Source organism: Balaenoptera ricei, chromosome 17 (assembly GCF_028023285.1).
Source record: "Balaenoptera ricei isolate mBalRic1 chromosome 17, mBalRic1.hap2, whole genome shotgun sequence".
NCBI lineage: Eukaryota > Metazoa > Chordata > Mammalia > Artiodactyla > Balaenopteridae > Balaenoptera > Balaenoptera ricei.
This window is the reverse complement of record NC_082655.1, coordinates 16352314-16378321: the sequence shown is the minus strand read 5'-3', so window position 1 is coordinate 16378321 and position 26008 is coordinate 16352314. Positions and strand designations below refer to the sequence as shown.

Below are 26008 nucleotides of genomic sequence, written 5' to 3'. Positions count from 1 at the left end.
GACTGTATTTACGAATCGTGTATCTGATAAGAGTGTAACATCCAGAATATATGAAAAACTCCTAAAACTCAACAACAAAAAGGCAACCCAATTAAAAACTTAGCAAAGGACTCGGATAGACATTTTTCCAAAGACGATATACAAATGGTCGGTAACCACATAAAAGATGCTCAACATCATTAGTCATTAGATTAGAGAAATGCAAATCAAAGCCACAGTGAGATATCACTTCACACCTACTAGGATGGTGATAACAATAATTTTAAAAACTGAAAATAAAAGGTGTTGGTGAGGATGCTGAGAAATTAGAACCCTTGTATATTGCTGGTGGAATGTAAAATGGCTACACACAACTGTGGAAAACAGTTTGATGGTTTCTCAAAAAGTTAAACACAGAATCGCCCTAAGATTCAGCAATTCCACTCCTAGATACATACCAAAAAGAACTGAAAATAGGGACTCACATTATGAGTTGTATGCTGATGTTCACTGTAGCATTTTTCTAGCCAAAAGGTGACAACAACCCAAGTGTCCATCCATAAACAGATGAATACACACACACGTGGGCATACACACTGGAATATTATTCAGCCATAAAAAAGAATGAGGGCTTCCCTGGTGGCTCAGTGGTTAAGAATCCGCCTGCCAATGCAGGGGATACGGGTTCGAGCCCTGGTCCGGGAAGATCCCCCATGCCGTGGAGCAACTAAGCCCGAGCGCCACAACTACTGAGCCTGTGCTCTAGAGCCCGCGAGCCACGACTACTGAGCCCACGTGCCGCAACTACTGAAGCCCAAACACCTAGAGCCCATACTCTGCAACAAGAGAACCCACCACAATGAGAAACCCACGCACCGCAATGAAGAGTATCCCCCACTCGCTGCAACTAGAGAAAGCCCACGCACAGCAACGAAGACCCAACACAGCCCCCCCAAAATAAAAATAAATAAAATAAATAAATTTATAAAAAAAGAATGAAATTCTGATATATGCTACCATATGAATGAACTTTGAAAACACTATGCTAAATGAAATAATTCAGACATAAAAGGACAAGGATTGTATGATTCCACTTATTTGAAATATCAAGAATAGGCAAATTCATAGAAACAGAAAGTAGATGAAAGGTTACCAGGGGTTGTAGGGAGGGGGCAATAGAGAGTTATTGCTTAACAGTTACAGAGTTCTGTTTGGGATGATGAAAAGTTTTGGAAATAGTGGATACTGTTGCCCAACACTGTATATATAATTAATGCCATTGAACTGTACACTTAAAAATGGATATAATGGCAAATTTTGTTATATTTTACCATAATTTTTTGAAAATTCAGTTAATAAAATGAAAAAAAATCACTGAAAACTACTAATCACTGCTAACTTTTATTTTGTATTCAAGGACACAGTTAACCAGGAGAAGAGGGTTCTTTGCTCTGTCAAATAAATATATTTAAAAGCTAGCAAACATCAGAGCAGATTTAAGTGTCAAGTCTTAAGAGACTGGGGGAAAATTACTAATAGTTATTTACAGCTATACAAAGTTAACATATTGCAAGGGAAACATAATATAAATATATTCAAAGGTTTCATTTCCAATACTTGACATTTCAAATTTTGAAAACATTAAAATTATTGTCAAACAAAACTCAGACCACATTAGCAATGATTTAAAAAAGGGAGCAATTTAATCATTATAATACAGAGTGCTTTAAGAAGTTTTTAAACGTGTAAAAGAAAGAACAGTTTAGTGCATTAAATCGTTACTGTCTTTACATTGCTTCTCTTAAAAAAAGTTAACAGTAGTATGAAAAAGCCACCCACAAAGCCAGCTGTTTGAATGAAGAAATAAGCTAAATTGCAGCATTTTGGAATTACTAATAAAGCTATAGTTAAAAAATGAAAAGTTTATAAAAATGAAAGCAGCATGCATAGTCAAGGCTTTTTCATAACATTTTCATTAGATGACAAACATTTAGGTAAAAACAAGAGCTTAATATTTATTATTCATTAAATTAGATAAAATAAACTGGCCAAGCCCACTACATCTGGTCATTCAGAAAAACATTTTAAAATCCAAAGCTAATGAAACTGAACATTTCTTCTATGAAGAAAGCACATTTTGAAAAATGGTCCTATAGTCACAAAGGAAAGGGTCCTTCTCAACACAAATGAACAGCACCGGTCTTTACAAAGTTTGAGTTAGGAGGAACTTTCAGTCTCCTGAAATGGCAAGAGTTAACAGTGAACACTGCCATGTTCATAAGTGAAAAGCTAAGTTTTAACTCATTCTGATCAGTTCAGAATTTTTTTCTTTATTCATTGAAGTTGTTACACAAAGAATTTCACCAAAAGATAATTCTTGAAAATTCTGATCTGACACCTGTACAAAATTTCTGATTTCTATACGATTGTAAGAAAACACTAAGTTAATATTTACTACATGGTTCTTTTTCACATTTTTGGTACAATATTTATTTCAGAGTTTCACCCTATCCAAATTCTTATGCCAGTTTCTTTCCCTTCTTCAGTACTGATTATGTTGGGTTTAAGAAAAAGCTAATTCAGTTTCTAATGAAAAAAAGTAACAGAGTATTACAAGTAGTAATAGTGGTATCCATGAATGTGTTCAATGAAAGATCCAATCATTAAGCGCCAATGATACCACAAAACCTTCTTGCTCCAACATATGTCCACAGCCTGTTTTTCACTTACATTGAAATTACATAAACCCAGGCACAACTCCTTAATCTTAGTGCAGGGCCTGAGAAATGAGACACAGAAATAAATCAGATTTTTCTTTTTCCTGCTTCAAACAAGTTTTACTCTGTAAAATGTTTGGTCACTCAAAGCTATAATCTTAATCATATATCAAAGAATACAGGCAATAAGGCCCATCTTACGAGACATACAGTATTAAGCTGAACAGAATATGAGGACAAGCTCTAGTGGTCATTAAACCCCCTCAGAAAGTCTAAGAATCAGAATGTCTCCATCATATCAGAATAAAAATGCACTGCATTGAAATGTGACTTCTTACAAGTTGTTTTAATTAGTGTCCTGTGTGCGCTGCAGGACTTCTGCCGTCTGCAGCAGTTTAACTTTGACACAACATTGAGTCCCACTGTTTTTGGGTATTGGATCCTATTTTTTGAGATTGTGTATGCCCCCAAACGTTTTCAGTGTCATCAAAGATTGGGCCCATTCACAGTAAACCAGACATCTGGAGTTGAAGAATTGATTCTCCTCCAACGTTTTAGGCAGCTATAAAAGAAAAACATAATAAAAAACTAAAATTTTAAAGATAACCATATTTTAACATTTACCACTTTTAGAACAAAAACGATTAAAATACATCCTCTGTATTCACTTATTAATCCTGAGATCACTTGCCACATGTATCTTGTGTAATGCAGATTTTGCAACTCCAGTGTATATGTTCTGCATATACCAGATTTGCTTATAGACATTTTTTACCTACATGTAATAATTTATAAAAAAATACTAGTAGGAAGTATATATTTCATTGTATTCATAATAGACTATGAAATCTAAAGACTTGTATTTTTTTCTATTTATATACGGGGCTAGCTTGTGCAAAAGACATATGTGTTTATGACTTTTTTGCAGTAACTATTTTGGAAAGGTTTTGGTTACTTTTTTTTTGGTAAATTAAACCGTATATAAATGAAGAAGTAACAGTTTAGAGGAAATTTACAGTGAATCCTTTTATAAGATGAAAAATTATTTTGTTAAACCAATGATAACTTGCTAATTAATGGGTTTTATAATTTTAGACTTTTGCACATTTTAAAATTAGAGCATGCCAATATAGGTACCACAAAAGCACATGTATAACATATACGATACAATTTTTAAAAAATCATGCATGGCTTTGTGTGAATTTTCTGACCATAGTGTCCATTAGCATATTGATATATAACTTATGAATTATCCACACAAACTTAAAGTAAGGTCAAACTAAGCTGTACAACAAAATTCACATTATTTTTAGAATGAGATTACAACTTCCTCCAAAATCACTGCAGAGATTACTACTACAACAATGACAACAATTCACTGCAGCAACAAATTTGTTGATTCAATCTTGGCCGAGTGCACATTCTTGTGTTTAGCAACAACAAAAAAAAAGCCTGTAAAAAATATTTTCTGCATCTGGGTCAGAAAAAAGCCTGTCCTGAAGATTTCTGACATAAGGAAATGGAGGGCTGCGTTTCAGGATAAAGCCGTACAAGGCTGTTTAACTTCTTGTGACTCACAAGGATACATTATGCTCTATAACCTGGAGTAAGATTCATTCTAAAATAGGTGCATTTTTAGTCTCATCTGTTTTTCTGCCTGAAAAAAAAAAACCTGTTAATGAAAAGAGTATCTGGAAAAAAAGAATATCTTGCTTACTGCCAAGCAATAAGAATAGTGCCTGGTACATATTAAGCTCTCTATAAACAACTGTTAAAACTAAATAAAACCAGGGAGGAAGGCATGGGGGAATTAAAGAAATTCTGTGCAGAATAAGAGAGCGTAAAAGTAGCAGATGGGGTAGGGATGCAAAAAGCTATGGAAGTAAGTATAATAAATATGCTCACATGATGAGGGTCTAAGCCTCTTTTCCTCCCCTGCTGTTTGAGAACACTGCAGTGATTTCTGACAACAAGGTGCTTTTGGACTACTGATGGACAGATACAAACACTTCATGACAACTGCACTGTTTTTAAAAAAAGTACAGTCTTATCCTAGAACACTCCAAAACAGAGAGTAGAAAAGAAGCAAACTATGCTACTGAATTCCAAAAGTATTAAGAATTCAAGTTCTAACTCCAAATCAGGTATCTGGATTTGCAACTACAGTGAAATTTTAATTAATCCAACCTATAAAAGAATTAAGAGTTAAGGAACATGCCAAACCTTTCAAATTTAAAGCATATATACTTGCACTTTTATGCCTACAGAGAAATATTTTTAACTTAATAATGTGTTTCTGCTGGTAGCAGGTTTGTTTTATATCAAATAAGGAAAAGACATTTTAGGCAATTGAGTAAATTTAATATAAAATTTGTTATTTACCACTGATCCCTAAAACAGAAATAATTTATATCACAGTTTTCAAAGACAGATGCCACCAAAGCAAACATGAATTTATATATCGCTTAAAACAGACCTTTGGCTTTTAATAGAAAAAAAATTGAATAATTTTAATACTTAAAGCATTTTAAACTCTAGTTAAAAATCTAATAGTTTGGGGGGCAATACAATGAATAAAGAAAGAGAGATAGCCATTTTCACCTAGTTTCCTAAAACTGAGCAATCTTCACCCCTGTGGTAAGTCTTTCCTTCGGTATACTTTTCCCCTTCTTTTTAGTTTTCGTTTTTGAATTCTTTCCTTAAACAGGCAAAAAATGAAGCTTTAGTGAAGGAGGGTTGCAAGAAATACATTTTAGTTATCTTTAGTATGTGTGAATCCCCAACCCGCCCACCAGTCTTCCTTCTTAGAGTATGGGTAACTTTCCCTTAAAACAAAGTAAAGAACATTTCACATAAAAAATAATTAAGGCAACATTAAACTCTACAAAATAAACATAACCATCACAAGAATCAGACTACACATGATAATCGTATCTCTTGGCTATACTCATGGCACCTAGTCCTCTTATGAGGCATAAGAGAAACTATTTTAGAAAAAATCCGTCAAAAGTGACGATGACAAATACAAGGTGACTGTGCTAAATGTATGTGGTTGGTGAGTGCACACGCAGCTTAACAACTTACATTTCAGTCATCTGATTTAGAAAGTTTCCGCTTCACATGTCGTGGGGGTTCCCAAGTGTCACTGTCATCTGTTTCTTCTTCATCCTCTTCCTGATCATCAATAACTTCATCTTCCTCCTCATTTTCCTCAAATAATTCTATACCTAACTCTGATCTTCTCTGTCTTTCAGCAAACCATTCTCTGACCTGCTCGTAGCCCATATGTGATTTGTTAACAAGTTCATCGAGGTCTTGCTCATTAAGAAATTTGTGCTTCAGGTAATAATCCTTAAGTATTGCAGTTCCAGTTTTAAATTTGATGAGGGACGGCCCCCTGTCCCAGTTGTTCATTCTCTTGCTTCCTCTGGGCCGCCCGCGAGGTCTTCCTCTTCCCCTTCCTTTGGGTCTCCCTCTCCCCCTTTTTCTAAGAGAAGACAGACCATTCATACTGCTTGAATTGGCGCTTTGATAGTAGTAGTACCATTTCAAGTTTCCATTTTTCCAAGCGTAACGGGTGTCCCCAAACCAACTAACTATGTCTGTTCTAGCAAGCCCGCTTTCTTCAGCCAATTTGTCATACTCTTCTGGCGACGGCCACTGTGTTCGGACAAATGCGCTTTTAAGCATGTGCAACTGCTCGGGTGTCTTTTTACATATTTTGCCCGTACTCCCTGACTTAGGTGCACTAGACTCATCTCCAGGAGAAGTTTCTCCAGTTTCTTCTTTGGAACTACCTGCATTGCTTTCCTCTATTTCTCCTTTCTCTTCCTTTAAAGCTTTTGATTTCTTCTTCTCTGTAAACCAAGCATCAATTTCCCTTCTGGTAAGTTTGGTTTGCGCTCTTAACCTATTTAATTCTTCTTCTGTAAGTACAGAGCTGTTGAGAAAACTTGCCTGTAGGGCACGAAGCTGCTCTGCCGTCTTCTCTTTAAACTTTTGGGGAGTAAAGTCTGGAAAAGGATTCCAGGATTGTTTCTGCTGTGAAGTAACAACAGTTGGGGATTCCGTGGTTTCATCACTGGAGTCTATGATAATAGTGGCGGAGGAATCATTGTTGAGATGTAAGCACTGATTACTCTTTGAATTTCTCTGGTTGTACCTTGTGTCACTAAACCATTTTTTAATCTCTCCTTTTGTCAGCCCTGTGATTTTCATAAGTCTGATAATTTCGGAATCATGGGGAAACTGATTCTTTAGGTAGCTAACTTTTAATTCTGCCAGTTGCTCTTTAGTCTTTTTTGCCCGAACGCCGAACGCATCAGGGTTCGCCACTGCGGTTTCATTTTTTACAAGCTGAGAGGATGGGGCTCCTGCTGCTGCTGGCTTGGTCTCTGCAGTAGGCTGAGCGGCCGGGAGCTGACTTTTCTGTGCGTTTGTTTGATTTGGAACCCCTGCCACTGTCAAGGCTATAGGTGCTGCTACTGGCAAGGTATTCGTGCCAGCCACTTGGGTAAGGACCAGACCTGGCTGGCCAACTATTTGGCATGTCTGTAAGATGGATGGTAAACCATTACTCCCTGTGGAAATGTGGGTGGGGATGACAGTTATGGTCTGAGGTACAGTGTGGACTGTTCCGTTGAATTGTTTTCTTCTCGCCTCCTCTACTTCCTCGGGAGTCCAGCTAACACCATGTTTTAGACGTTGGGCTGAAAACCATATCTTGATCTGTTCCTCTGTATATTTTGCTTGGGCAGAAAGAACAGTAATTTCTGACATTGTTGGATAAGGGAATTTGTTGTAGGTGTTAAGCAAAAGGGGGTTGTTATCCAATGCAGCATTGTAGGTAGGAATGCTATTAACAGGGATGAGGACTTTGGGAATCAAATTGGAATTCTGCTGAGCTGATACAGCAGTGATAACCTGTGCTAACCCAGGAAGAACTGCTGCTGGGGTCACAACTGTGCTGGCAGTATTTGGATGTATTCTGTTTACAATGGAAGTACTTGTATTCGATTCAGAAGCTGAAGAACTTGGATTTTCCACAGTTCCTTCACGGTCTGGTTTGATTTCATTCTCTTTCTCTTCCGGAACGTCCTCAACTGAATTATGATGAACTGTAATCCGTTTGTTCTCCACTTTATTTTTCATCATTTTCATGATAGGAGTTTTACTGATAGATATTCCCGAAGAAGAAACTTCTGTCGATTCAGCTTGCTCTGAATTCTCCTCTTTAACAAAACTACCATCAAAAGTCAGATCATTTATTGTTTGTTCAAAGATTGTCTGGTTATTTCGTTTCACCATAGTCAACTTGAAATTTTCTTCTCCTGGGTGATATTTCAGATTATGCTCGGAAAGTGCATCATACCTTTTGGTAAGAAAATTGCATTCGACACAAACATAGGATGAATTTAGCACTACATTGGGATGTTCTGAATCCACATGAAAAGTAAACATATTTAGATCTGGAGTTTGAAAAGTACAATATTTACATTCATAGCCACCTTCAACTTTTTTATTTTGCTGATTGTCAGAGTCCACGGATTCATGAACTTCTTCATCACTTGAGATACTCTCTGCTCTGGTGTTTTCTACAGGTGTAAGTACAGGAGGACCTTCATCCAAATCTGATATCAACTCGAGGTCTGGATCCTGTTCACTGGCTAGGACCATGCAGGGTGTTGTGGATTTTCGCCTGCTTGCCATTCTGATGTTACGGGGGAAATCTCAGTGGTGATTAAAAAGCATTGGGGCTTAAAACTGTTCAGTATTCTTCATTTGAAAACAATGGCTTTTGGTTCTTCAAGTCTGTCTTTGTGCTCAACAAGTCTCATTAGCAGCTTTTTCATGGTGCTATCAAGTAAAGAGCTTATGGTTGGCAAATAAAATACTGCTGAACTGCTGAAATTTTTGAAGCACAACTCCAATCACCTACATTAAGATAAATTAAAAAATGTTTTTAAATGAGTGATTATGATCTATTAAACAAATTACAGTTATATTTCACTTACATGAAGTTGTTGGAGAGCTCAGTTATAAAGATGTAGAATAAGACCAGACCAGGAAAAAAGTCCTCTAAGGATCAAAATAGATGTCTCCAAGCCAACTCACTCAAGGTCATGTACTGTACCTCATGGGTCAGCTCACGGGCTTGTTTATTTGGATTTTTCAGCTAGCCAGCTATATATTGGAAGGGAAGGGGAAAAAGAGTCTGCTTAGGCAGGCATACTAATATCAATGTGAAATGATAATCTGTTAACAGGGGAGGAACTTTAAAACTATAAAAGCAGCCACAGATACTCAAGACTATGACCACTAAGTATATAAGAAATTCAATCCATCAGTTATGCCCGCTTCTTCCTCCTGGTCTGTCTTATCCCAAAAGCATGCCCAAGTATGGCAAAAGCAACAAAGGCAGAATATAAATGATCAAAGTTTCAGAAACATTATCTTAATCATTCTCCACAATGCTATCAAAATTGGTAAAACATATCTAATCATATCAGTCTCCTGACTTAAAGCTTATGATGGGTCCCCAGTGCTGAAAGAATGAAATTCAAACTCCTTAAGCTACATGTAGTTCCCTTCACATCCTGGCTGCAACCTCAATTTCCTACCATCTCCCTCCTGACTCCTATTTCCTTATGCTTTAGGCACAGAGCAAAAACGATTGCTATTCTAGGGACTCTCAGTGCAGGCCATTCCTTGTGCCAGGACACTTGTTTGTGCACTGGGTGTGATGACCTCTCTATAGATCTGCCTGAGAGATCACCTTCTCCCCTTAGCTCGGCCCAACCTCCTCCCCGGTTTATTTTCTAGTCTAGCACTTACCATATTGTACCAGAGGAATGTTACACTTCTGTCCCGAAACCTCCAGTTTCCTTATTCATTTTTTCCTTCTTTTTTAAAGTAATAGCTTTTTTGAGACATAGCAAAGCTCCTGAAACTGGATGGAGGCAATTTCCTTTATGTCTTCAATCTAAGCTCTCCCAGCTGAGCTATCTTGGCTGACTTCTCATACATTTCTATATCTCCTTTTGCATACAGAAGCCTGGAAGTAGAGACTCACTAAATGCTTATTAACCTGAACTAGGGAGTTCCCTGGTGGTCTAGTGGTTAGGATTCAGTGCTTTCACTGTTGTGGCCCGGGGTTCAATCCCTGGTTGGGGAACTAAGATCCTCCCCCCAACACACACACAAAACTACTTCCAACCTGAACTAGAATGAATAGAAAAAGAGTCCTGTAAAATTCAAAATGTCCTAAGGGCATCACCATGGAAAACGTAGCTGAAATTCACAAGAATGACCTTGAATCATCAAGAAAAAGTGAATTATGCTCATACAAATACATTTTAATACTTTTGTACCCAAAATAGTTAAAATACAATTTTGATGCTAAATCAAAGTTGGTGTCCTTCTAAATTCTAAACCAAATGAAAATGAATACAATAAGTGGTATCACTTATTTTGTACCACAAATTGGAACTATTTTCATTTACTAGCATAATCCTTGTCCTAGCTGAATGAGGAGAAAAAGTTTATTTCAAAGATTATAGCAAAACTAGGTCTCCAAGACTCAGTAAAGGGAGAAACATTTTTAGGAAACAGAGCTGTCCAAAGAGAGAATGTCCTGCCTTTGAAGGTGGTAAGATCATCCTCACTGGGATTATTCAAATATATACTACATATCCATTTGATGGATCCAAGCAACAGATGGAAAGTTGGACCAAAAGTCGGACTAAATGTCCTGATTTCCCATATTACAAAATAAAGAGCATCAGCTTAGTAATAATAATGGTATCAACAGTCCAAACCCCACTCTCAAAAGTGTCAGTGTTTTTTTTTTCTATAAAAAAATCTTTGATTTCTAAGGGAAAATAAACAAATCACTGAAATTTAAAACGATTTCTTAACTAAATGTTATAAACTAAGATAATACCATCTCTCCTACTCAATTCAATAGGGAACACCACTGTTTTGATCATTTTTTCCTCATTAGAAACAGGGAATTCCTCAAATAAGACTTTAAGCAGAAGAGTAACAAATGAGCAGCACCCACATTTTTGACAGTGAAGGAGAATTGCTGAAAGGCAGGGGAGTAAGCTATTTTGTGACTGCTATTCTCATAGAATCTTAGATTATATTTAGTTAGGGTATATTAACAGCCAGAAGTCAAAGATAGAGGGGTTTTTCTTGAAACTACATTTCCTGAAAGTGGTGGTTTTCAAACTTTTTGTTGTAAGCAGGAGAGCCCTTTCTTCAAACAAAATTCTATGAGAAGCCCAAGTGCAAAACTGATTAAAGAATATAGCCACTGGTCGGAGAAGTATAGAAGCTAAACTACTACCTGACCCCATCCCACGGACCCCACAATCCCTACTCCCACCTCTGATGGGTTCTGAGATGTGTCTGAAGACTTTGCCTTAAAAATGTAAATACTTTCATCAAAAATCCTCAGCTTGCCAGTGCTAAGTGAAATGTGAAAGCTAAAGTGAATTTAATGTGTCCTTTCAGGTTGTTTCACTCTAAAAGGCAGGCCTGGAGCGCCCAGGAGTAGAACAGAGTAACCCATACTAATAAAAAGATACAGAAGAGAAACTTGAGGAGCTAAAATCCCTTTATTATTCTGGTTCTCTAGCTCTTGGGTTAAACTTCTTACTTTTTATCCTATCTAGTATAAAAATAGGAATATGCTACGAAATTATTACTTTTATTTCTTTTCCTTATAGTTCACTAGCTCAGGATGGTCAGTTTGTAAGAACTGAAACAGATATAAAATTTTAAAAGCTTAAATATTTTTTGCTAAAGTCATGAAAATTACAAAATATTCATATATTATTATCTAATGATATATACACACAATTGTGCTTCTTCCTTTGAAAGTACTGGTCTTTGAAAGGAATTCGAAAATTTAAAATTATAAATTAAATTTATTTAAATTAAATATTTTAAATTAAATGTATAATTTTAAAATTATAATTAAATTTAAATAAGCTACTTAAAAGAAAGGCTTAAAAAAAATCTTCAGTAATGCAAAAGACTAAAAATCTGATTATTTTGAGTATCCTAGGTTGCCTCAACCTGGATTACTTCTATACTCAACTACATAGACCTGAGAAATACTCTTTCCTCTTCACTTCTAAAACTGTTTGCTCACATTTTGCTAACAAACCAGAGTCACTATATTATTTAACATATTTCCAAAGGGAGACTAAGAGTTCCCAAAAGAGCCTCAAGATTTGGTCCAATGGCTCAGTTCTGTTATTACGTATATAACATAAAAATAAATCAAAGCACAAACAAGGGCATCCTCGTGGTCCTTATTATAAAGTCATGATTTGGGGGGGAAGCAGGGACCTCAGTACAATCGTCCCATTTTTTATGGAAGAAGAAACCCAGGCCCAGGGGGTAAGTTCACAGAGGCTTTGTGATATAGGGTAAAACCACAGGTTTTAGAGTCTCCTCTGTCACTTAGTAGTTAGGTGACTGGAAAAGTTACCCAATATCAACCTCATATCAACCTCAGTTTTCTCACCTATAAAACCAAAATTCTTCAGTTCAACAAATCCACTGAACAACTATTTGTTGAAGGTCAACCACGTGCCAGGCACTGTGTTGGGCACTTGGATTACAGCAGTGACCAGGACAAATCATCTCTAGCATCTCTCCAGGTTCTAGCAGTTGAGCAAGGAAAACAGGCAGTAAACAATTCCTTAGACTAACTATGATCAATGCAGTGAGAGAGGAAGTATCGGGAACTATATAAGCACATTACAGGAGGCTTCTAGAAAAGAAGCAGAGAAGGCTGCCCTGGAGAAAATAAGAATACTGGTATCCTACCTCAGAGGCTGATCAAATAAAAATGCTTCACACACTCTGATATACATTAGGTGCCTAATTAATGCTTTTTCCCCCAGTCCCTGAAAAATTCTTTTGGGAATGGATAAATACCATTTATTTACTATTATTCTCTTTCTTTCTATCTCTCAAGCAACATAAGGCACACAAGTTGAACGAAAAAGCAAAAGGGGTTAAAAATACAGAATAAGAATTTCCATGGTGTGGTTTCAATTCATCTCCTTTCGTCATTACAGTGCAGTGGGGCTGAGACAGGAAAACTGCCATATAGAAATTGCTATTAGCTGACAGGCATCTCATCCTCCCTCTGAAAGTCAACTCAAAAAAGCTTAAAATCAATGTGCAGAAGCTTGCACTATTTACCTATAAAAGAGGGTTAGAGTTCAGTTGAGGAGCTAGGTGGCTTTGCAATTAAAACATAATTAAAGTGAAGTCTGCCAATAAAAGAAAAAATTATGCTCTAAATGCATCCAGCACTGTAAATATAATTTTGTTTGAACGCTATTTTCAGTTAATCTTTCAGTAGAGAAATATGTTTAAAAAAAAAATGATCAAATCCATTACACTGCCATTAAAAATGATATTCAAAAAAGTAATTAAGGAATATGGTAAAGTATCCATTTACTGTTAAATTTTTAAAAATCAGAACAAAATTTGTATACTGATTATAAAATAACTATGGGAAAATATGTATGCATGTGGACAAAGACTAGATGAGAACATAAAAAATGAAATTTTCACATGAGATTATGGGTGAAATCTTTTTATGTGTGGTATTTACAAGTTTTTTTTAATATTGTTATGACATTGCTTTACTGTAAATACAACAAACAATAGTTTCAAGGCCTTAAAACTGCAAATAGACTAAAATATTTCTATGGTCATTTGTCTCAAGCTGGAAACAAAGTTTACTTTCTATTTTTAAAGCAAAAACATGTGCTACATAAAGGTTTCTTCAGGAAGAAGAAGAATCTGAGTATGTACAGCATTCAGGGGTATTCCAGACATCTTTGGGGGCTGCTGCCCCACAGTAGAGAAGTCAGACTGGTTCTAAGAGCCCGCAAGACCACACATAATCTCCAGGGTGTAGATCTAGGCCAAGCCAATTTCCATGGTTCTATCTGCGCACTGGTTCTTCTCCTGAGGGTAGGATGCTCCTTAATCAATTCATGATTCTTAACTCATGAAAATAATTACATGAAATTTTCTCTGCAGAAAAGCATTTAGTGAAAGCAAAATTTATTTCATCACAGAATAAAAATCTGGAGCAGTTCTAAAAGTAGTTCTTCTTACATGGTCAGAGAGAATGTCTGTTTAGCTCTCCACTATTCCCAGGGCCAAACACAGTGCCTATGAAGTCCCCAATAATATTTGCTGGGGAAAAAAAAAGCTTTAAAATATATGTGTATTGTGTATTATAACATACATTCTACTCATTAAGCACTCATTTATAGAGGAGCTATAAAGAACAACTGTGCTCGCTTTACAGTACTTTCACTGGTAAAATCCTTACTAATAAAATTACCTTAGTCACTAGAATATGAAAACATGCTCAAATATAAAACACTCTATTTATTAAAATATAGCAATGGATATTCAACAAATATTTACCAATATCTATAATTCTACCATAACAAATCAGTTTTATGTGTGATTAGTGTATATCTAAATTTGTAGACTATATAAAAATGAAGCAAGGATGATAAATTCATTCAAAGAATTAGTCCTGCAGTAGAATGCGGAAGAAAAGGCACAGTTCTTATAAAGATAGCAAGTGCAAATCTGAACTTAGAATCATTATTTCTCTATAAGAGAAAACTATATTTTAATGATATTCTATATTTTTAAAGAGATTTAAAAACAGGTTCTCAATAAAATACACTATAAAAAGTTAGTGGATTGTTTCAAATTCTATACTTAGTGCTAAAAAAAAAGTCTAAAAAATTTTATAAGTAGGGCCATAGCTACACTGAATTTCCAAGCCTCTATTTTTCTGGCTGTCTTGTACTTTAAATTAAATGATTAACAGTTTATTGGCCTAGTTATGCCACAAAGGCATGTTATTTTGGTAAGATTTTATGCGAATAAAAACAAACTTTGTTTTTAGGCCAATTCTGGGTCAAATAAGAACATTTAGAAGATAACTATAATTTTTAAGTACTGTGGTAGTTTTGACCTAGTACCAACTAAGTAAAACTGTTCTTAGGACAACTAAAATATACAAACTAAGAATCCTTTGAAATGTGTATTTATACATAAACTGAGAACTCTTAGGACTCTGTATTCTATTTAGTTTCACTTCTCCCTCTCTGAGTCAGAGTTCTGTTTAGCCAGCTGAAAATACTTATTTTTACATGTTTGTATTCAAACTAAAAGTCACAAATCCACCAAAATCACAGAATGCCTGAAATAATAGTAGGAACAAAGAATAATGGACTCATATTAAAACAAAGGCTATCTACCATGTTCTTTTAAAAAAAGGTGTCCAAGAGGATACTTTTTTTAATTACAAAATTTTTTTTTGGTCTTTACACACTTGAGGCATTTTTCAAAGCTAAAATATAAAAATATTTAGAAACAAGAGTCAAGTTCTCAAAAACAAAAATGAGCGATTTGTCAACCCAAATTTGTACCCACAACAAACGTTTGTAAAAATTACTGAAACCTAGAATTATTACCTAAGAGATAAATCTCAAGAAAATTGCCAAAATGGTCTCAAGACAATAAAAACTCAAGATCAAGGTGAATACAGACGGGAGTGAATATGATCCAAGTAGTAGCATCTAAGAAACTGTGGCCAAAGATTATCTAATTTCAGAAGATCCCTTTGCTAATGCTAATTAAGGCTTAAAGGTTTAGAAACTCTATCCTACCTGTTTTTTTTCTACCCAAGAAAGCCAACTTTAACGCTGCTAAAGATTAAAAGAAGAATCTAAGCTGGACAGATTTCTCCTGGTAAGCTCTGACTCCAGATTTGAGGAGTGAAATGTCTTTTTGAATGGTCTCCAGGACACTAACATCTTGGTGTTCCACCTTCTGCTGGCATGTAGGTCGGTATGTAACATATAATGAGAGTGATACACAAACTAGCCCTATAATGAAATCTCCTGTCTTTATTATTCAAGTTTGTGAATAGGATCCAAAAGTAATTTTCGGCTGAAAATAATTTTCCCCTACTTTTCTCAAGGAAGTGTATTAAGTCTTTCACAGACAATCTACACAAGAATGCTATTCTTGATTCTAAGTGAGATTATCATTGAAAGGCTGAAAAGCCATTCATCTCTCCATTATCTTCCCCATTTATAAAATAAAGTAACTGTTACCTATTTCACTCAGGATATAATCATTCAATTTTTAAAAATACTTTGAAGGGGGCTTCCCTGGTGGCGCAGTGGTTAAGAATCCGCCTGCCAATGCAGAGGACAGGGGTTCGAGCCCTGGTCCAGGAAGATCCCACATGCCGCGGAGCAACTAAGCCCATGCGCCACAACTACTGAGCCTGCGCTCTAGAGCCCTCAAGCCACAACTACTGAGCCTGCGTGCTACAACTACTGAAGCCCGTTCGCCTAGAGCCTGTGCTCTGCAACAAGAGAAGCCACCGCAATGAGAAGCCCGCGCAGAGCAACGAAGAGTAGCCCCTGCTCGCCGCAACTAGAGAAAGCCCGCACACGGCAACGAAGACCCAATGCAGCCAAAAATAAATAAATAAAATTAATTAATTAAAAAAATACTTTGAAGGATAATGGTAATTAGTATTGGTAATGTCAACTTGTAAGAACACAAAAAATGTAAGTGAACCACCATATTAATGGTTATGGAATCTTTCCTAGTACCTTCTGGAATCATATACAATAACAATTGGACTAAATAAATATTTCCAACAGTATAGTATGTAATCTAATGCTTCTTATAAAAGCCAACTCGTACCAGGTAGATAAAATATAAAAGTAATTATGTACAAATATATTCAAATGTTTAAATAGTGGTATGCTTAACCTAAATCAAAGTATTTAATTATTAATATCTTAAATTTTATAATTGTAATTAACTATTATTAGAGAACTGTATACTGAAAACATATTTTCAGGAGTTGTTCTTGTAAGTCTTGAAGAATTTTTCTGGATATAGGCAAAAGAATAGTAAAATTTCTAGATCAATTTCCCCACAGAAAAGGTCTCTACCCTCACTCATGACCTTCATTTGTCTGGTTCACCACTATTACCACAGCACCTGGTACAGTGCCTGATACACAGTGGATGTCAGCAGACGTACTGAATAGATTGAAAACTCAATTCTAAATATACCACATAGATTTATTATGAAGTGTGATGCTGTTTCCTTTGAAATTAAAGCAGACAATACTTCTATATTTTTCAAGTTTGAAAGTACATTTCTTAAAAAAGAGTTAAGAATATATCTGCTGCTTTTTTAAGAAAAGCTTTTAAAACTTTAGCCAAATATAGTATTACTATATTAAGTGAGCACATTCAGTATCTGAGTTTTTACCATACCAAAACGATGAAACACATACTTGCCATAGCTTCCTCCGCATTCTGTTCTTTGACACAGAAGGGTGTCCCTTCAAATTAGGAGATGTTTAGCTCAGGCCATCATTACCAACAGGTCCAAAGTACCTATCTGCCATCTCCTACAAGAAAAGTAATATCGCTTTATTATTCTAGATACGATTCAGTCTTATTCGGAAACTTTAAGCTTATGCCTTGGCTTTTTAAAAATAAATGTAACTTTTAAAAAATTTCATATCCTCACAGAACTTTTAAAAGAATCATCGAAATGCCAAACTCAATCTTAGTAAGAAATTCAAAACTGAAAACTATACTTCAAAATATCTTTATATTTTATAAAACAACCAAGTCACTATTGTACTATTTTCAATAAAAGTTTTCAAAAGGTGAATATATGCAGTCTATAATATGAAAGCTGAGATGAAGAAACTGGGGATTGTAAAAAATTAGTACACAAAAGTTATGATAGACAACTTAGTTAAACTAAGAGTTGGGAGGCGGTGTGTGTTTGTATGTTTACATATAAGCCTAGTGATATTTGTACCCTAATTTACTACGTATTAATTGGAATGCAGTGGATCATTAATGCTGGGGACATGCCAATACTACTTAAATAAACTAGTGGTATTCTACCCCTAAACGTATGATATATCTAATAGAATGACTGGTGGTTATTTCATTTTTGTAAGAAAGCTACTACTAACTGGTTTTTCAATCAGTGCATTGTGAAGCATTAGATGGCACAAAATCAAGCAAACTGAAAATTCTCTGAAAACTCAGATTTGTGTCTAAAAATGTTGTGGTATATTATTCACAGTTGTTAAACCAGTCAGGAAAATTAAGTAAAAACTATAATTGTTTGTCTTATTAAATAAAAGTAAATAATGCTTTTGAAGGGTTGAAGCATTTTTGTTATTGTTCTTTAAGCACTGAAACTCTGAAAACCATAGTGAATGAATATTAAAGAAGATGATTTCCCTCAGTACCTCATCCTTTGATTCCTGCTATTATTACATACAACTTTATGAAGAAGTTTGTTAAAACTTGGCTGGGAACTTTCCTGGTGGCGCAGTGGTTAAGAATCTGCCTGCCAATGCAGGGGACACGGGCTCGATCCCTGGTCAGGCAGGATCCCACATGCCGCGGAGCAGCTAAGCCCGTGTGCCACAACTATTGAGCCTGCGCTCTAGAGCCCGCGAGCCACAACTACTGAGCCCACGTGCTGCAACTACCAAAGCCCGCGCGCCTAAAGCCCGTGCTCCGCAACAAGAGAAGCCACCGCAATGAGAAGCCCGCGCACCGCAACAAAGAGTAGCCCCGGCTCGCCACAACTAGAGAAAGCCCGCGCGCAGGCACAAAGACCCAACGCAGCCAAAAGTTAAAAAAAAAAAACTTGGCTGGGCTTGGACTATACTTGGGAGTGGGGGGTTGGTGAAAAAAGAGCACTCTCACTGTATTACTATGATAAGATTATTTATATCAGAAGTTTGTGAGTTCTATGAAACACCCCTTAAAACGTGTCATATATTAGTGATTCATCTTGAAGTTTAGGTCAGAGAAACTATGTGCATGTTGGGGTAGGTGTTGGGGTGCATGTTGATTAATGTCTACCTGCTAAAGCCAGCCTATTCTAGCATTGCTTATGAAGAGCCCACTTAAATCAAGAAATCATGTAAATATATCAGTCCTTTAGTAAAATACTTGTAGGGTAAGTTAAAGCTTAGGCTGAATAATTACACTATTTTCATGAAAAGCAAAAGAGCATTTTCTTGGTAGACCCAGTGGAGCATCCTGTTCTGTCTGCAGCCTGGGATTCTACAATTTCATTTCCTGGTACCTCCTTGTTCTGACACTCCTCAGCCATCCATCTACAAGATGTGGACTAGAAGAGAGGATAGGAAACAGTTGCCAAAGCGGGGAGGTTATTTTCCAAAATGAATTATTAATATTATAGGAAATTGGTAACCTATTTGAATCCATTCTTAAATCACACAGTAATTGCAAGATGTTTTACTGAACCAGAGTCTCTGAGAAGAGCTGCCAAGACATGCAAAGGCACAAGGCAACTAGAGGAGGAACGAATGAGTTCCTCAGTATTTCTGGATGAAAAGCATACTTGCCTGGTGTTAGTTCGGTTCCTGATACTGGGAGTACTTTAGGACACCTCTCAAATTCAAAGTATCTTTTTAAAATTTAGGAACAGAGTGAACTTCGAAAATTAAATAAGTCATCTCAACCACATACATTATGTAATAAAACAGATCAGTTATTTTGGCAGTAGAGGACGGACTGGAAATAAAGATGAAGAATTTGCACTTTGGAACCAGAGTGCATGGGTTCAAGTCCCAGCTCTGTCACTTACTAGCTGTGTGGTCCCGGATAAGCCACTTAGCCTGACTGTGCCATAGCCTCATCATCTGTAAAATGGGGCCAATGATAGTACCTATTTAATAGGGTTGCTGTAAGTATTGAAAGAAATAACACATGTAAAGTGCTTGGACTATTTCCTGGCCCATAGTAAGTCCGCAATTAGATTTTTCTGACTCTTATTTAAGGTATTAACTAAGTTATACAACAAAGAAAGTCTTTGTTTAAATTTTGCTAAATGTTGAGAACTAGCATAGTGTTCTGGGTCAGTTATACTTCAAAAAACAAACAAACTCATAGAAAAAGAGATCAGATTTGTGGTTACTGAGGCAGGGTACAGGACTTGGGGGAGGGGGGATTGGATGAAGGTAGTCAAAAGGTACAAACTTGAAGTTATAAGATAAATAAGTACTAAGGATGTACTGTACAGCATGATAAATATAATTAACACTGTTCTACGTTATATACGAAAGTTGTCAAAAGACGAAATCCTAGGAGTTCTTACCACACACACACACAATTTGCTAAATGTTGAAACATTATAAAATATTTTAAAAGTCTACAAAACAATCCATTTTATTTTCCATTTCATACCTCTGAGCATATTAAGCAATGCTAGAATAGGCTGGCTTTAGCAGGTAGACATTAATCAATCATAATTTATACCCCCCACCCCAACATGCACATAGTTCCTCTGACCTCAGCTTCAAGATGAATCACTAATATGTGACACGTTTTAAGGGGTGTTTCATAGAACTCGCAAACTTCTGATATAAATCTTATAGTAATACAGTGAGAGTGTTCTTTTTTTCCCAACCCCCACTCCCAAGTAGAGTCCAAGCCCAGCCAAGTTTTTATTATTATTATTTTATTTATTTATTTATTTATTTTGGCTGTGTTGTTGGGTCTTAGTTGCTGCGCGTGGGCTTTTCTCCGGTTGTGGAGAGCGGGGCCTCCTCTTCGTTGCGGTGCGCGGGCTTCTCACCACGGTGGCTTCTCTTGTTGCGAAGCACGGGCTCTAGGCGCGCAGGCTTCAGTAGTTGTGGCACGTGGGCTTAGTTGCTCCGCGGCATGTGGGATCTTCCCAGACCAGGGCTCGAACCCGTGTTCCCTGAATTGGCAGGCGGATTCTTAACCACTGCGCCACCAGAGAAGCCCCCAGACAAGTTTTAACAAACTTCTTTTTCACAATATTGGAAGGTAAAAGGGAATAAACTTAGTAAAGAAGAAAAACATAAATATGAGTGAAGTGCTTAGAAATATCAGAATATTCCTATGTCCTTTCATTCCTCACAACAATCAAAAAAAGAAAAAGACTTTTAGGAAGGGGAAAAAGGGAGTCAGAAGTCCTAAGGGAAATATTAAATCACTAAAATTTAATGACAAAGTTATTTTATTTTAAATGATAAATATGTATATGATATGTCTATCACTTTAATGGTTTAATTTTTTAGATAAGCTTTGATAATATGACTTTTTAAAAATATAAATTTAAAACTGAAAACAAAAATCCTGTATAAAAAGTGGTTTACTCAGTTTTTACTCCCTTGAATAAACGTCACTCTTAAACTGCTCATATATACTTCTTTTCCAAAGTATATCATCATATTTGTTTAAACCAAAGGTACATAAGACCATCGTTATACCTTTCAAATACATTATGGGATACAGATTATATAAACTGAAAAGATTAAGTACCCTTTAAGACCAAAACCTGGCAACCTACATAAAAATTTACATAAATATTTACTTTAAAAATTAACTGTATAGGGCTTTACTGGTGGCACAGTGGTTAAGAATCCGCCTGCCAATGCAGGGGACATGGGTTCGAGCCCTGGTCCGGGAAGATCCCACATGCCGCAGAGCAACTAAGCCCGTGGGCCACAACTACTGAGCCTGCACTCTAGAGCCCACGAGCCACAACTACTCAAGCCTGCGCGCCTGGAGCCTGTGCTCCGCAACAAGAGAAGCCACCGCAATGAGAAGCCCTCAGCAACTAGAGAAAGCCCGCGCACAGCCATAGAAGACCCAACGCAGCCAAAAAATAAATAAATAAATAAATAAAATCTATATTAAAAAAAATTAACTGTATAAAATACAGATCTCCAAAATGTAAATGCAAATGTATATCCTGATTAGTAATTTAATCAGCAGCTCAGTCATGCGAATCTGGTTACTCACGGACTACAACTGTTAATGTATCAGAGCAACAGGATACAATAATATAAGGGAAACACTGGCTATTACTCAAAGGCTAGTACCATAGTTTTTTTCCCTTCAAATAAATGTAATTTAAATTACTTTTGAAATTACATAGGATGATTTAAGAGGATTTTAAGTTAGAAAAAATTTAGACATAAAAGTGAATGTGCTATACTGGCTATTACCACAAACAGTGCAATAGATATTTCTGGACACCTCCCTGAATTGACTGAATATGATATTAGATTAAAAACTAGCTTAGGCACTGAAATTTCAATACTGTTAATATTCAAATAAGTAGAGTCTTTTGAGCCCAAATCCACAATGCTGCAATGCACATAAAAAGGTTATTTCCTCAGCTACACTTGTAATCATTTTATTAATTTTAAGAGTACTTCCATTTAAGTAAGTCCCAAATATCACATTTTTGTGCCTATTTAACATTACACGAAGGAAAATGTATAGTATATCATAACATCACTTTTCAGTCTCAATGTGAAATATAATAACAAAAGGGAAAAAATCTCCAAAATGAGCCACCTCACCTATGCTATCAAGTTCATTAATAAAATAATTGTAAAACTTTTTTTCACATTTATTGAAAAAAAGAACTTATAACACAAGTATCATTAAAGGTGAAATAATTGCTGCATCATTCATGAACTGTCCTCCAATCCAGTGAAATAATCAGCTCACTATAAAGGAGAGACATCTACTAATGAGCGCTCACCGGCACAGGCACATTTATGTTTTCAGCCTTAGCATATTTTCAAACCATCTGGCAGCAATGCCTTTCTGGTTCACCCAGCCTAATCTGGTCAGAATTGAATATAAAACTCGACTTACGTGCACTTTGGGGAAACCAAAGAACTGCACACATGAATAACAATGTTCCAAACATGTAGCTCTAAACTAGTTTATACTTAAAATATGTTTTTAAAAACACTTCTATTGAAGACGTTAAAGCTCTTTTAAAAAATACTAGAATGGTTCAAGAAATCTGTATGAATCAGAGCTGTCATCAGTTACCCAAGTCTTACTTTAATTCTTTTTTTTCTCATTTTAATCCTGATCACTAAATAAAGCATTTGAAGAGATTCTTCTACAAAAAGAGTCCTTGATAAATGAAATGCTATCAATTCTATATTGAAAGGACCCAAGGTTTGACAACTTATTTTGCACAAAATTAGTCTGCTTAGCCCTAAAATGCTTAGAGTAAGAAGGGAAAAACTAAGAGGAAAAAATATTCATGAGAGCCCCTTTTCTTTTATATCCTGTTACAGCATTATTGTTTTTGGCAGCACTCACATTTCTTTTGCTTAAAGTCAAGAGTCAGAATTGCTACTTAAGAAATTTTAAAAAAAATCTATGGGATATGCTAGGGTCAGTATCTCTGTTAACACCAAATCCTGTTCATCCTCACCACGGGCATAAAAACAAACGACTTTTTCAGGATAATTTGTCAGAAGCAAGGATAATTCACGTAGCACCATATAACACAAGTTAAAGCTTTCAGACAAAGACTGAGAAACAATGACCAATACCGACAAATCTTAAGGTGCACTCATGTAGGTTATGCACAAACATATACTCCAACCCAACAAATACTCACTATTCCTGGGATAAAGCTGCTTCTTCCTCCCTAACTGGGAACTACTCTATTTCCCAATCCTGTGATTTTCCCTTTTTTGCTATCCTCTCACTCTCCAAGAGAGCTGCTTCTTCCCTTCAAGTTACATGCAATCCCAACCTAAACACATTACAAATTCTCTATCAGTTAGTTTTCCTGACATTTTTTTCTCCCCACAAAGATTAGCCTCTTCTCATGTTTTTCTTCAGAGCTGGGGTGAGATGACAGAAAAGCCCTGTGGAATTCCCGCTCTGCCCAATCTCTTCCCCATATGCCTCCTCTATCCATCCCCTCTCCCGCTTCCTAATTCTCCTACCCGAGTCTCTCACTGAAACCCGCCAGAGAGCTTGATCCTGCACTAACATAAGCTAAGGATATCCAAAGGAACCTTTTTCTTCTCTTTATTTTTTTCTTTCTTTCTTGTATTTTTTTTAATTTATCTTTTTTTTTTTTCCTTCTTCTCCTCCGGGGTTTTGCTTTTCCCTTACTGTTACCCACAGAGAGGTGGGGAGGGACGTATTGAAACAAAGAATTTCAAGTCCCGTTTCCTAGAACTTTGGTGTAAATACACAGGGAAAGAGCATCCGCCAGGGCTCTTCTTTACTGCCATTAGACCCCCTTCCTCTCACAGCTCCTTCCTAGCCCTTCATTCCCTGCAAAGACCGGGAGGTTGTTCCCTTCAGGCCCTAAGGCTTGGAGCGGTCCATGGTCAGCCTCCCTCTCTCCCTCCTGAAAGGGACGGATAACATTTCCATTCTCTCTAATCAACTTCTCCCTAAGTCCCAGGGCTCCCTCAAAAGCTAATATAGTTCTTAAGGACTCAGCTCTGAGTCTTGCCCCGAAATGGGTGCCCAGCCTTCCCCGAAGTGAGGTACAGCCCTTCCCCGAAGGATCTCTCCGGGCTCCAACCCCAATACCAGTGCGCTCAGCTCCAGCAAGAGAATCTCTCCTGACTCTCAGGGAGACTAAGTCCCCACGAGGCCACACGCCCCCGCAGGGCAGGGCTCCCGACCTCCCCTAGGACCCTCAACATTGCTGGGGTGTTCCATCCCTGCGGCGCCTGCCCCCCTTCTAGGGAGACCCAGTCCTCACTTCCTTCAACAATCCCAAGTTGCTCAGCCCTCTCGTAGGCAGGGGGGCTGAAATTTCCCCTTACAGAGCCCACTCCAGCTCCTTCCGCGGCCGCAGAGACCCCGAGAGCGCAAAGGAGGCTCAGGGTCTGTCCCCTGGCGGCGATCCCGGCCCAGGCAGGCCGGGTCCCTGCCCCTCGGACGCCCCGCGCCCGTCCGCCCGGCCACCCGCCGCGCCGAGCGCGCTTAGCTCCCCGGGGTCTCTGCCCCAGGGCCGCCCTCCCCCGTCCGGCCCGCCGCGCCGGCCGCGGACTCTGCGCCGCCGGTTCCCACCCGTAGCCCCGGACGCCCTGGGCCGCTGGTCGCGGAGCCCGCTCGCGCAGCTACCTGCAGGGGCCGCCGCGCCTCTCAGAGCCCCGCCGCCGCCATCTTGCATTTCAAACCGGCTACACTCTTCAGGGAGTCAACTCTGACCTGTGAACCCTACACCCGGAACCGCTCGGCGGGCCGGCTCACGGCTTCGGAAGCTCTGCGAACTCCGCGGAGCGTAGGGAGTCGGGGGTGGGGGTGCGAGGCGAGGCGCGCGCCCCAGCAGCCGACCGGGGGCGGGAGCGGGGGGAGGGGAAGAGCCGACCCAGGCGGCGCCCTCCCGCGCGCGCGCCCTCCGCGCGCCCCCACCCCGCTCCGCGCCTGGCTCTCCACTCCCGGACCCTCCTGCTCCCCTGGGGTTCGACCCGGTCCTCTGCGGGCCCTGCCTCACGGCGGGAGGTAGGGAACCGTCCCGCCCCTCTGTCAACAGAAGCCCCGCCCCAGTCTACGGAAGCTCCGCCCTCTGTCAACAGAAGCCCCGCCTTCTCCAGGTCTCGAAGTGGCCCCGCCCCTTGCCGGTGATAGCTCCGCCCGCTACTGGCAGAAGACTGGTCTTCACTCAGGTCAATCCAGAAGGCACCCGGCCCTCTGTTAGTTGTGGCCCTGCCCTCTGGGCGCTCCGCCTTTCTAGTCTCAGCGCCAGATCGTGAGAAACGCCCCTTGTCATCATAAGCCCCATTTGGCGGCAGTACGATCCAAGCCCCGCCCCTTTAGGCGGGAGACCGCACCCACTGTCAACAGAAGCCCCGCCTTCCTGAGACCCTTCTCGATTCTACCCCGAAGCCCCACCTCCTGTCAACTGCTGTCCCGCCTCCTCTCGCCTCCTGCTCCACCAAAAGCAGCCGCTCCACTCGCTGACAGCAAAAGTTCGGTTCAACCTCACTTCGAACCGCGGTGCAAGACGGAGCCGCCCTCTGCTCCCCGAAAACCCTCCTTTTCCCCCTTACGAGTCACTCTTCTGGAGGGTTTTCTTTTCAAGCTGTGGTCTTCAAATCCAGATAGCGTCAATGTGAACCAGCCCCGGCAGAGGCCAGCGAAGGACCCAGGCTTTGGGGAAAATGGCCCCTTCCCACCTCTCTCCTTCCCTCTGCAGCCCCCACCCCCATCATTTTTAAAATGGAGAAAAATACAGACCAAAGCAAAGAGAAACGTCTCACCCTCCAGGCTACTCTGCATGGATTCACGGGCCAGGACGTGTGAGGACTCTCTGGTGCCCTGATGTTCATTCCCCGCCCCCATCCCAGTCATGGACCCTCTGTGCTTTGACAACAGCGCTCCATTGAGCCA

The 26008-nt window shown here is 38.5% G+C and overlaps 1 protein-coding gene across 2 annotated transcripts; it reads right to left on the bottom strand.

Annotated features, from left to right (window-relative positions):
• Positions 1 to 1671: 1671 nt before the first annotated feature.
• On the bottom strand, positions 1672 to 25113 carry ZHX1 (zinc fingers and homeoboxes 1). 2 transcript variants are annotated; one of them, XR_009498458.1, is made up of 5 exons: positions 24740 to 25113; positions 17089 to 17205; positions 5781 to 8630; positions 5298 to 5394; positions 1672 to 3258 (listed from the first exon to the last, which is right to left on the bottom strand). XR_009498458.1 is itself a non-coding variant. In XM_059901665.1 (4 exons), exon 3 carries the CDS (start codon positions 8403 to 8405, stop codon positions 5784 to 5786), a length of 2622 nt encoding a protein of 873 aa, XP_059757648.1. In that variant the 5' UTR covers positions 8406 to 8630; positions 17089 to 17205; positions 24740 to 25113; the 3' UTR covers positions 1675 to 3258; positions 5781 to 5783. The 2 variants fall into 2 exon arrangements, 1 of the variants encoding a protein (XP_059757648.1); XM_059901665.1 differs by lacking the exon at positions 5298 to 5394 and having other exon boundaries at positions 1675 to 3258.
• Between the last annotated feature and the right edge of the window lie 895 nt (positions 25114 to 26008).

Coding starts and splice junctions, on each gene's coding strand:
- ZHX1 (XM_059901665.1), bottom strand. CDS start 8,405: ATGGCAAGCAGGCGAAAATCCACAACACCCTGCATGGTCCTAGCCAGT.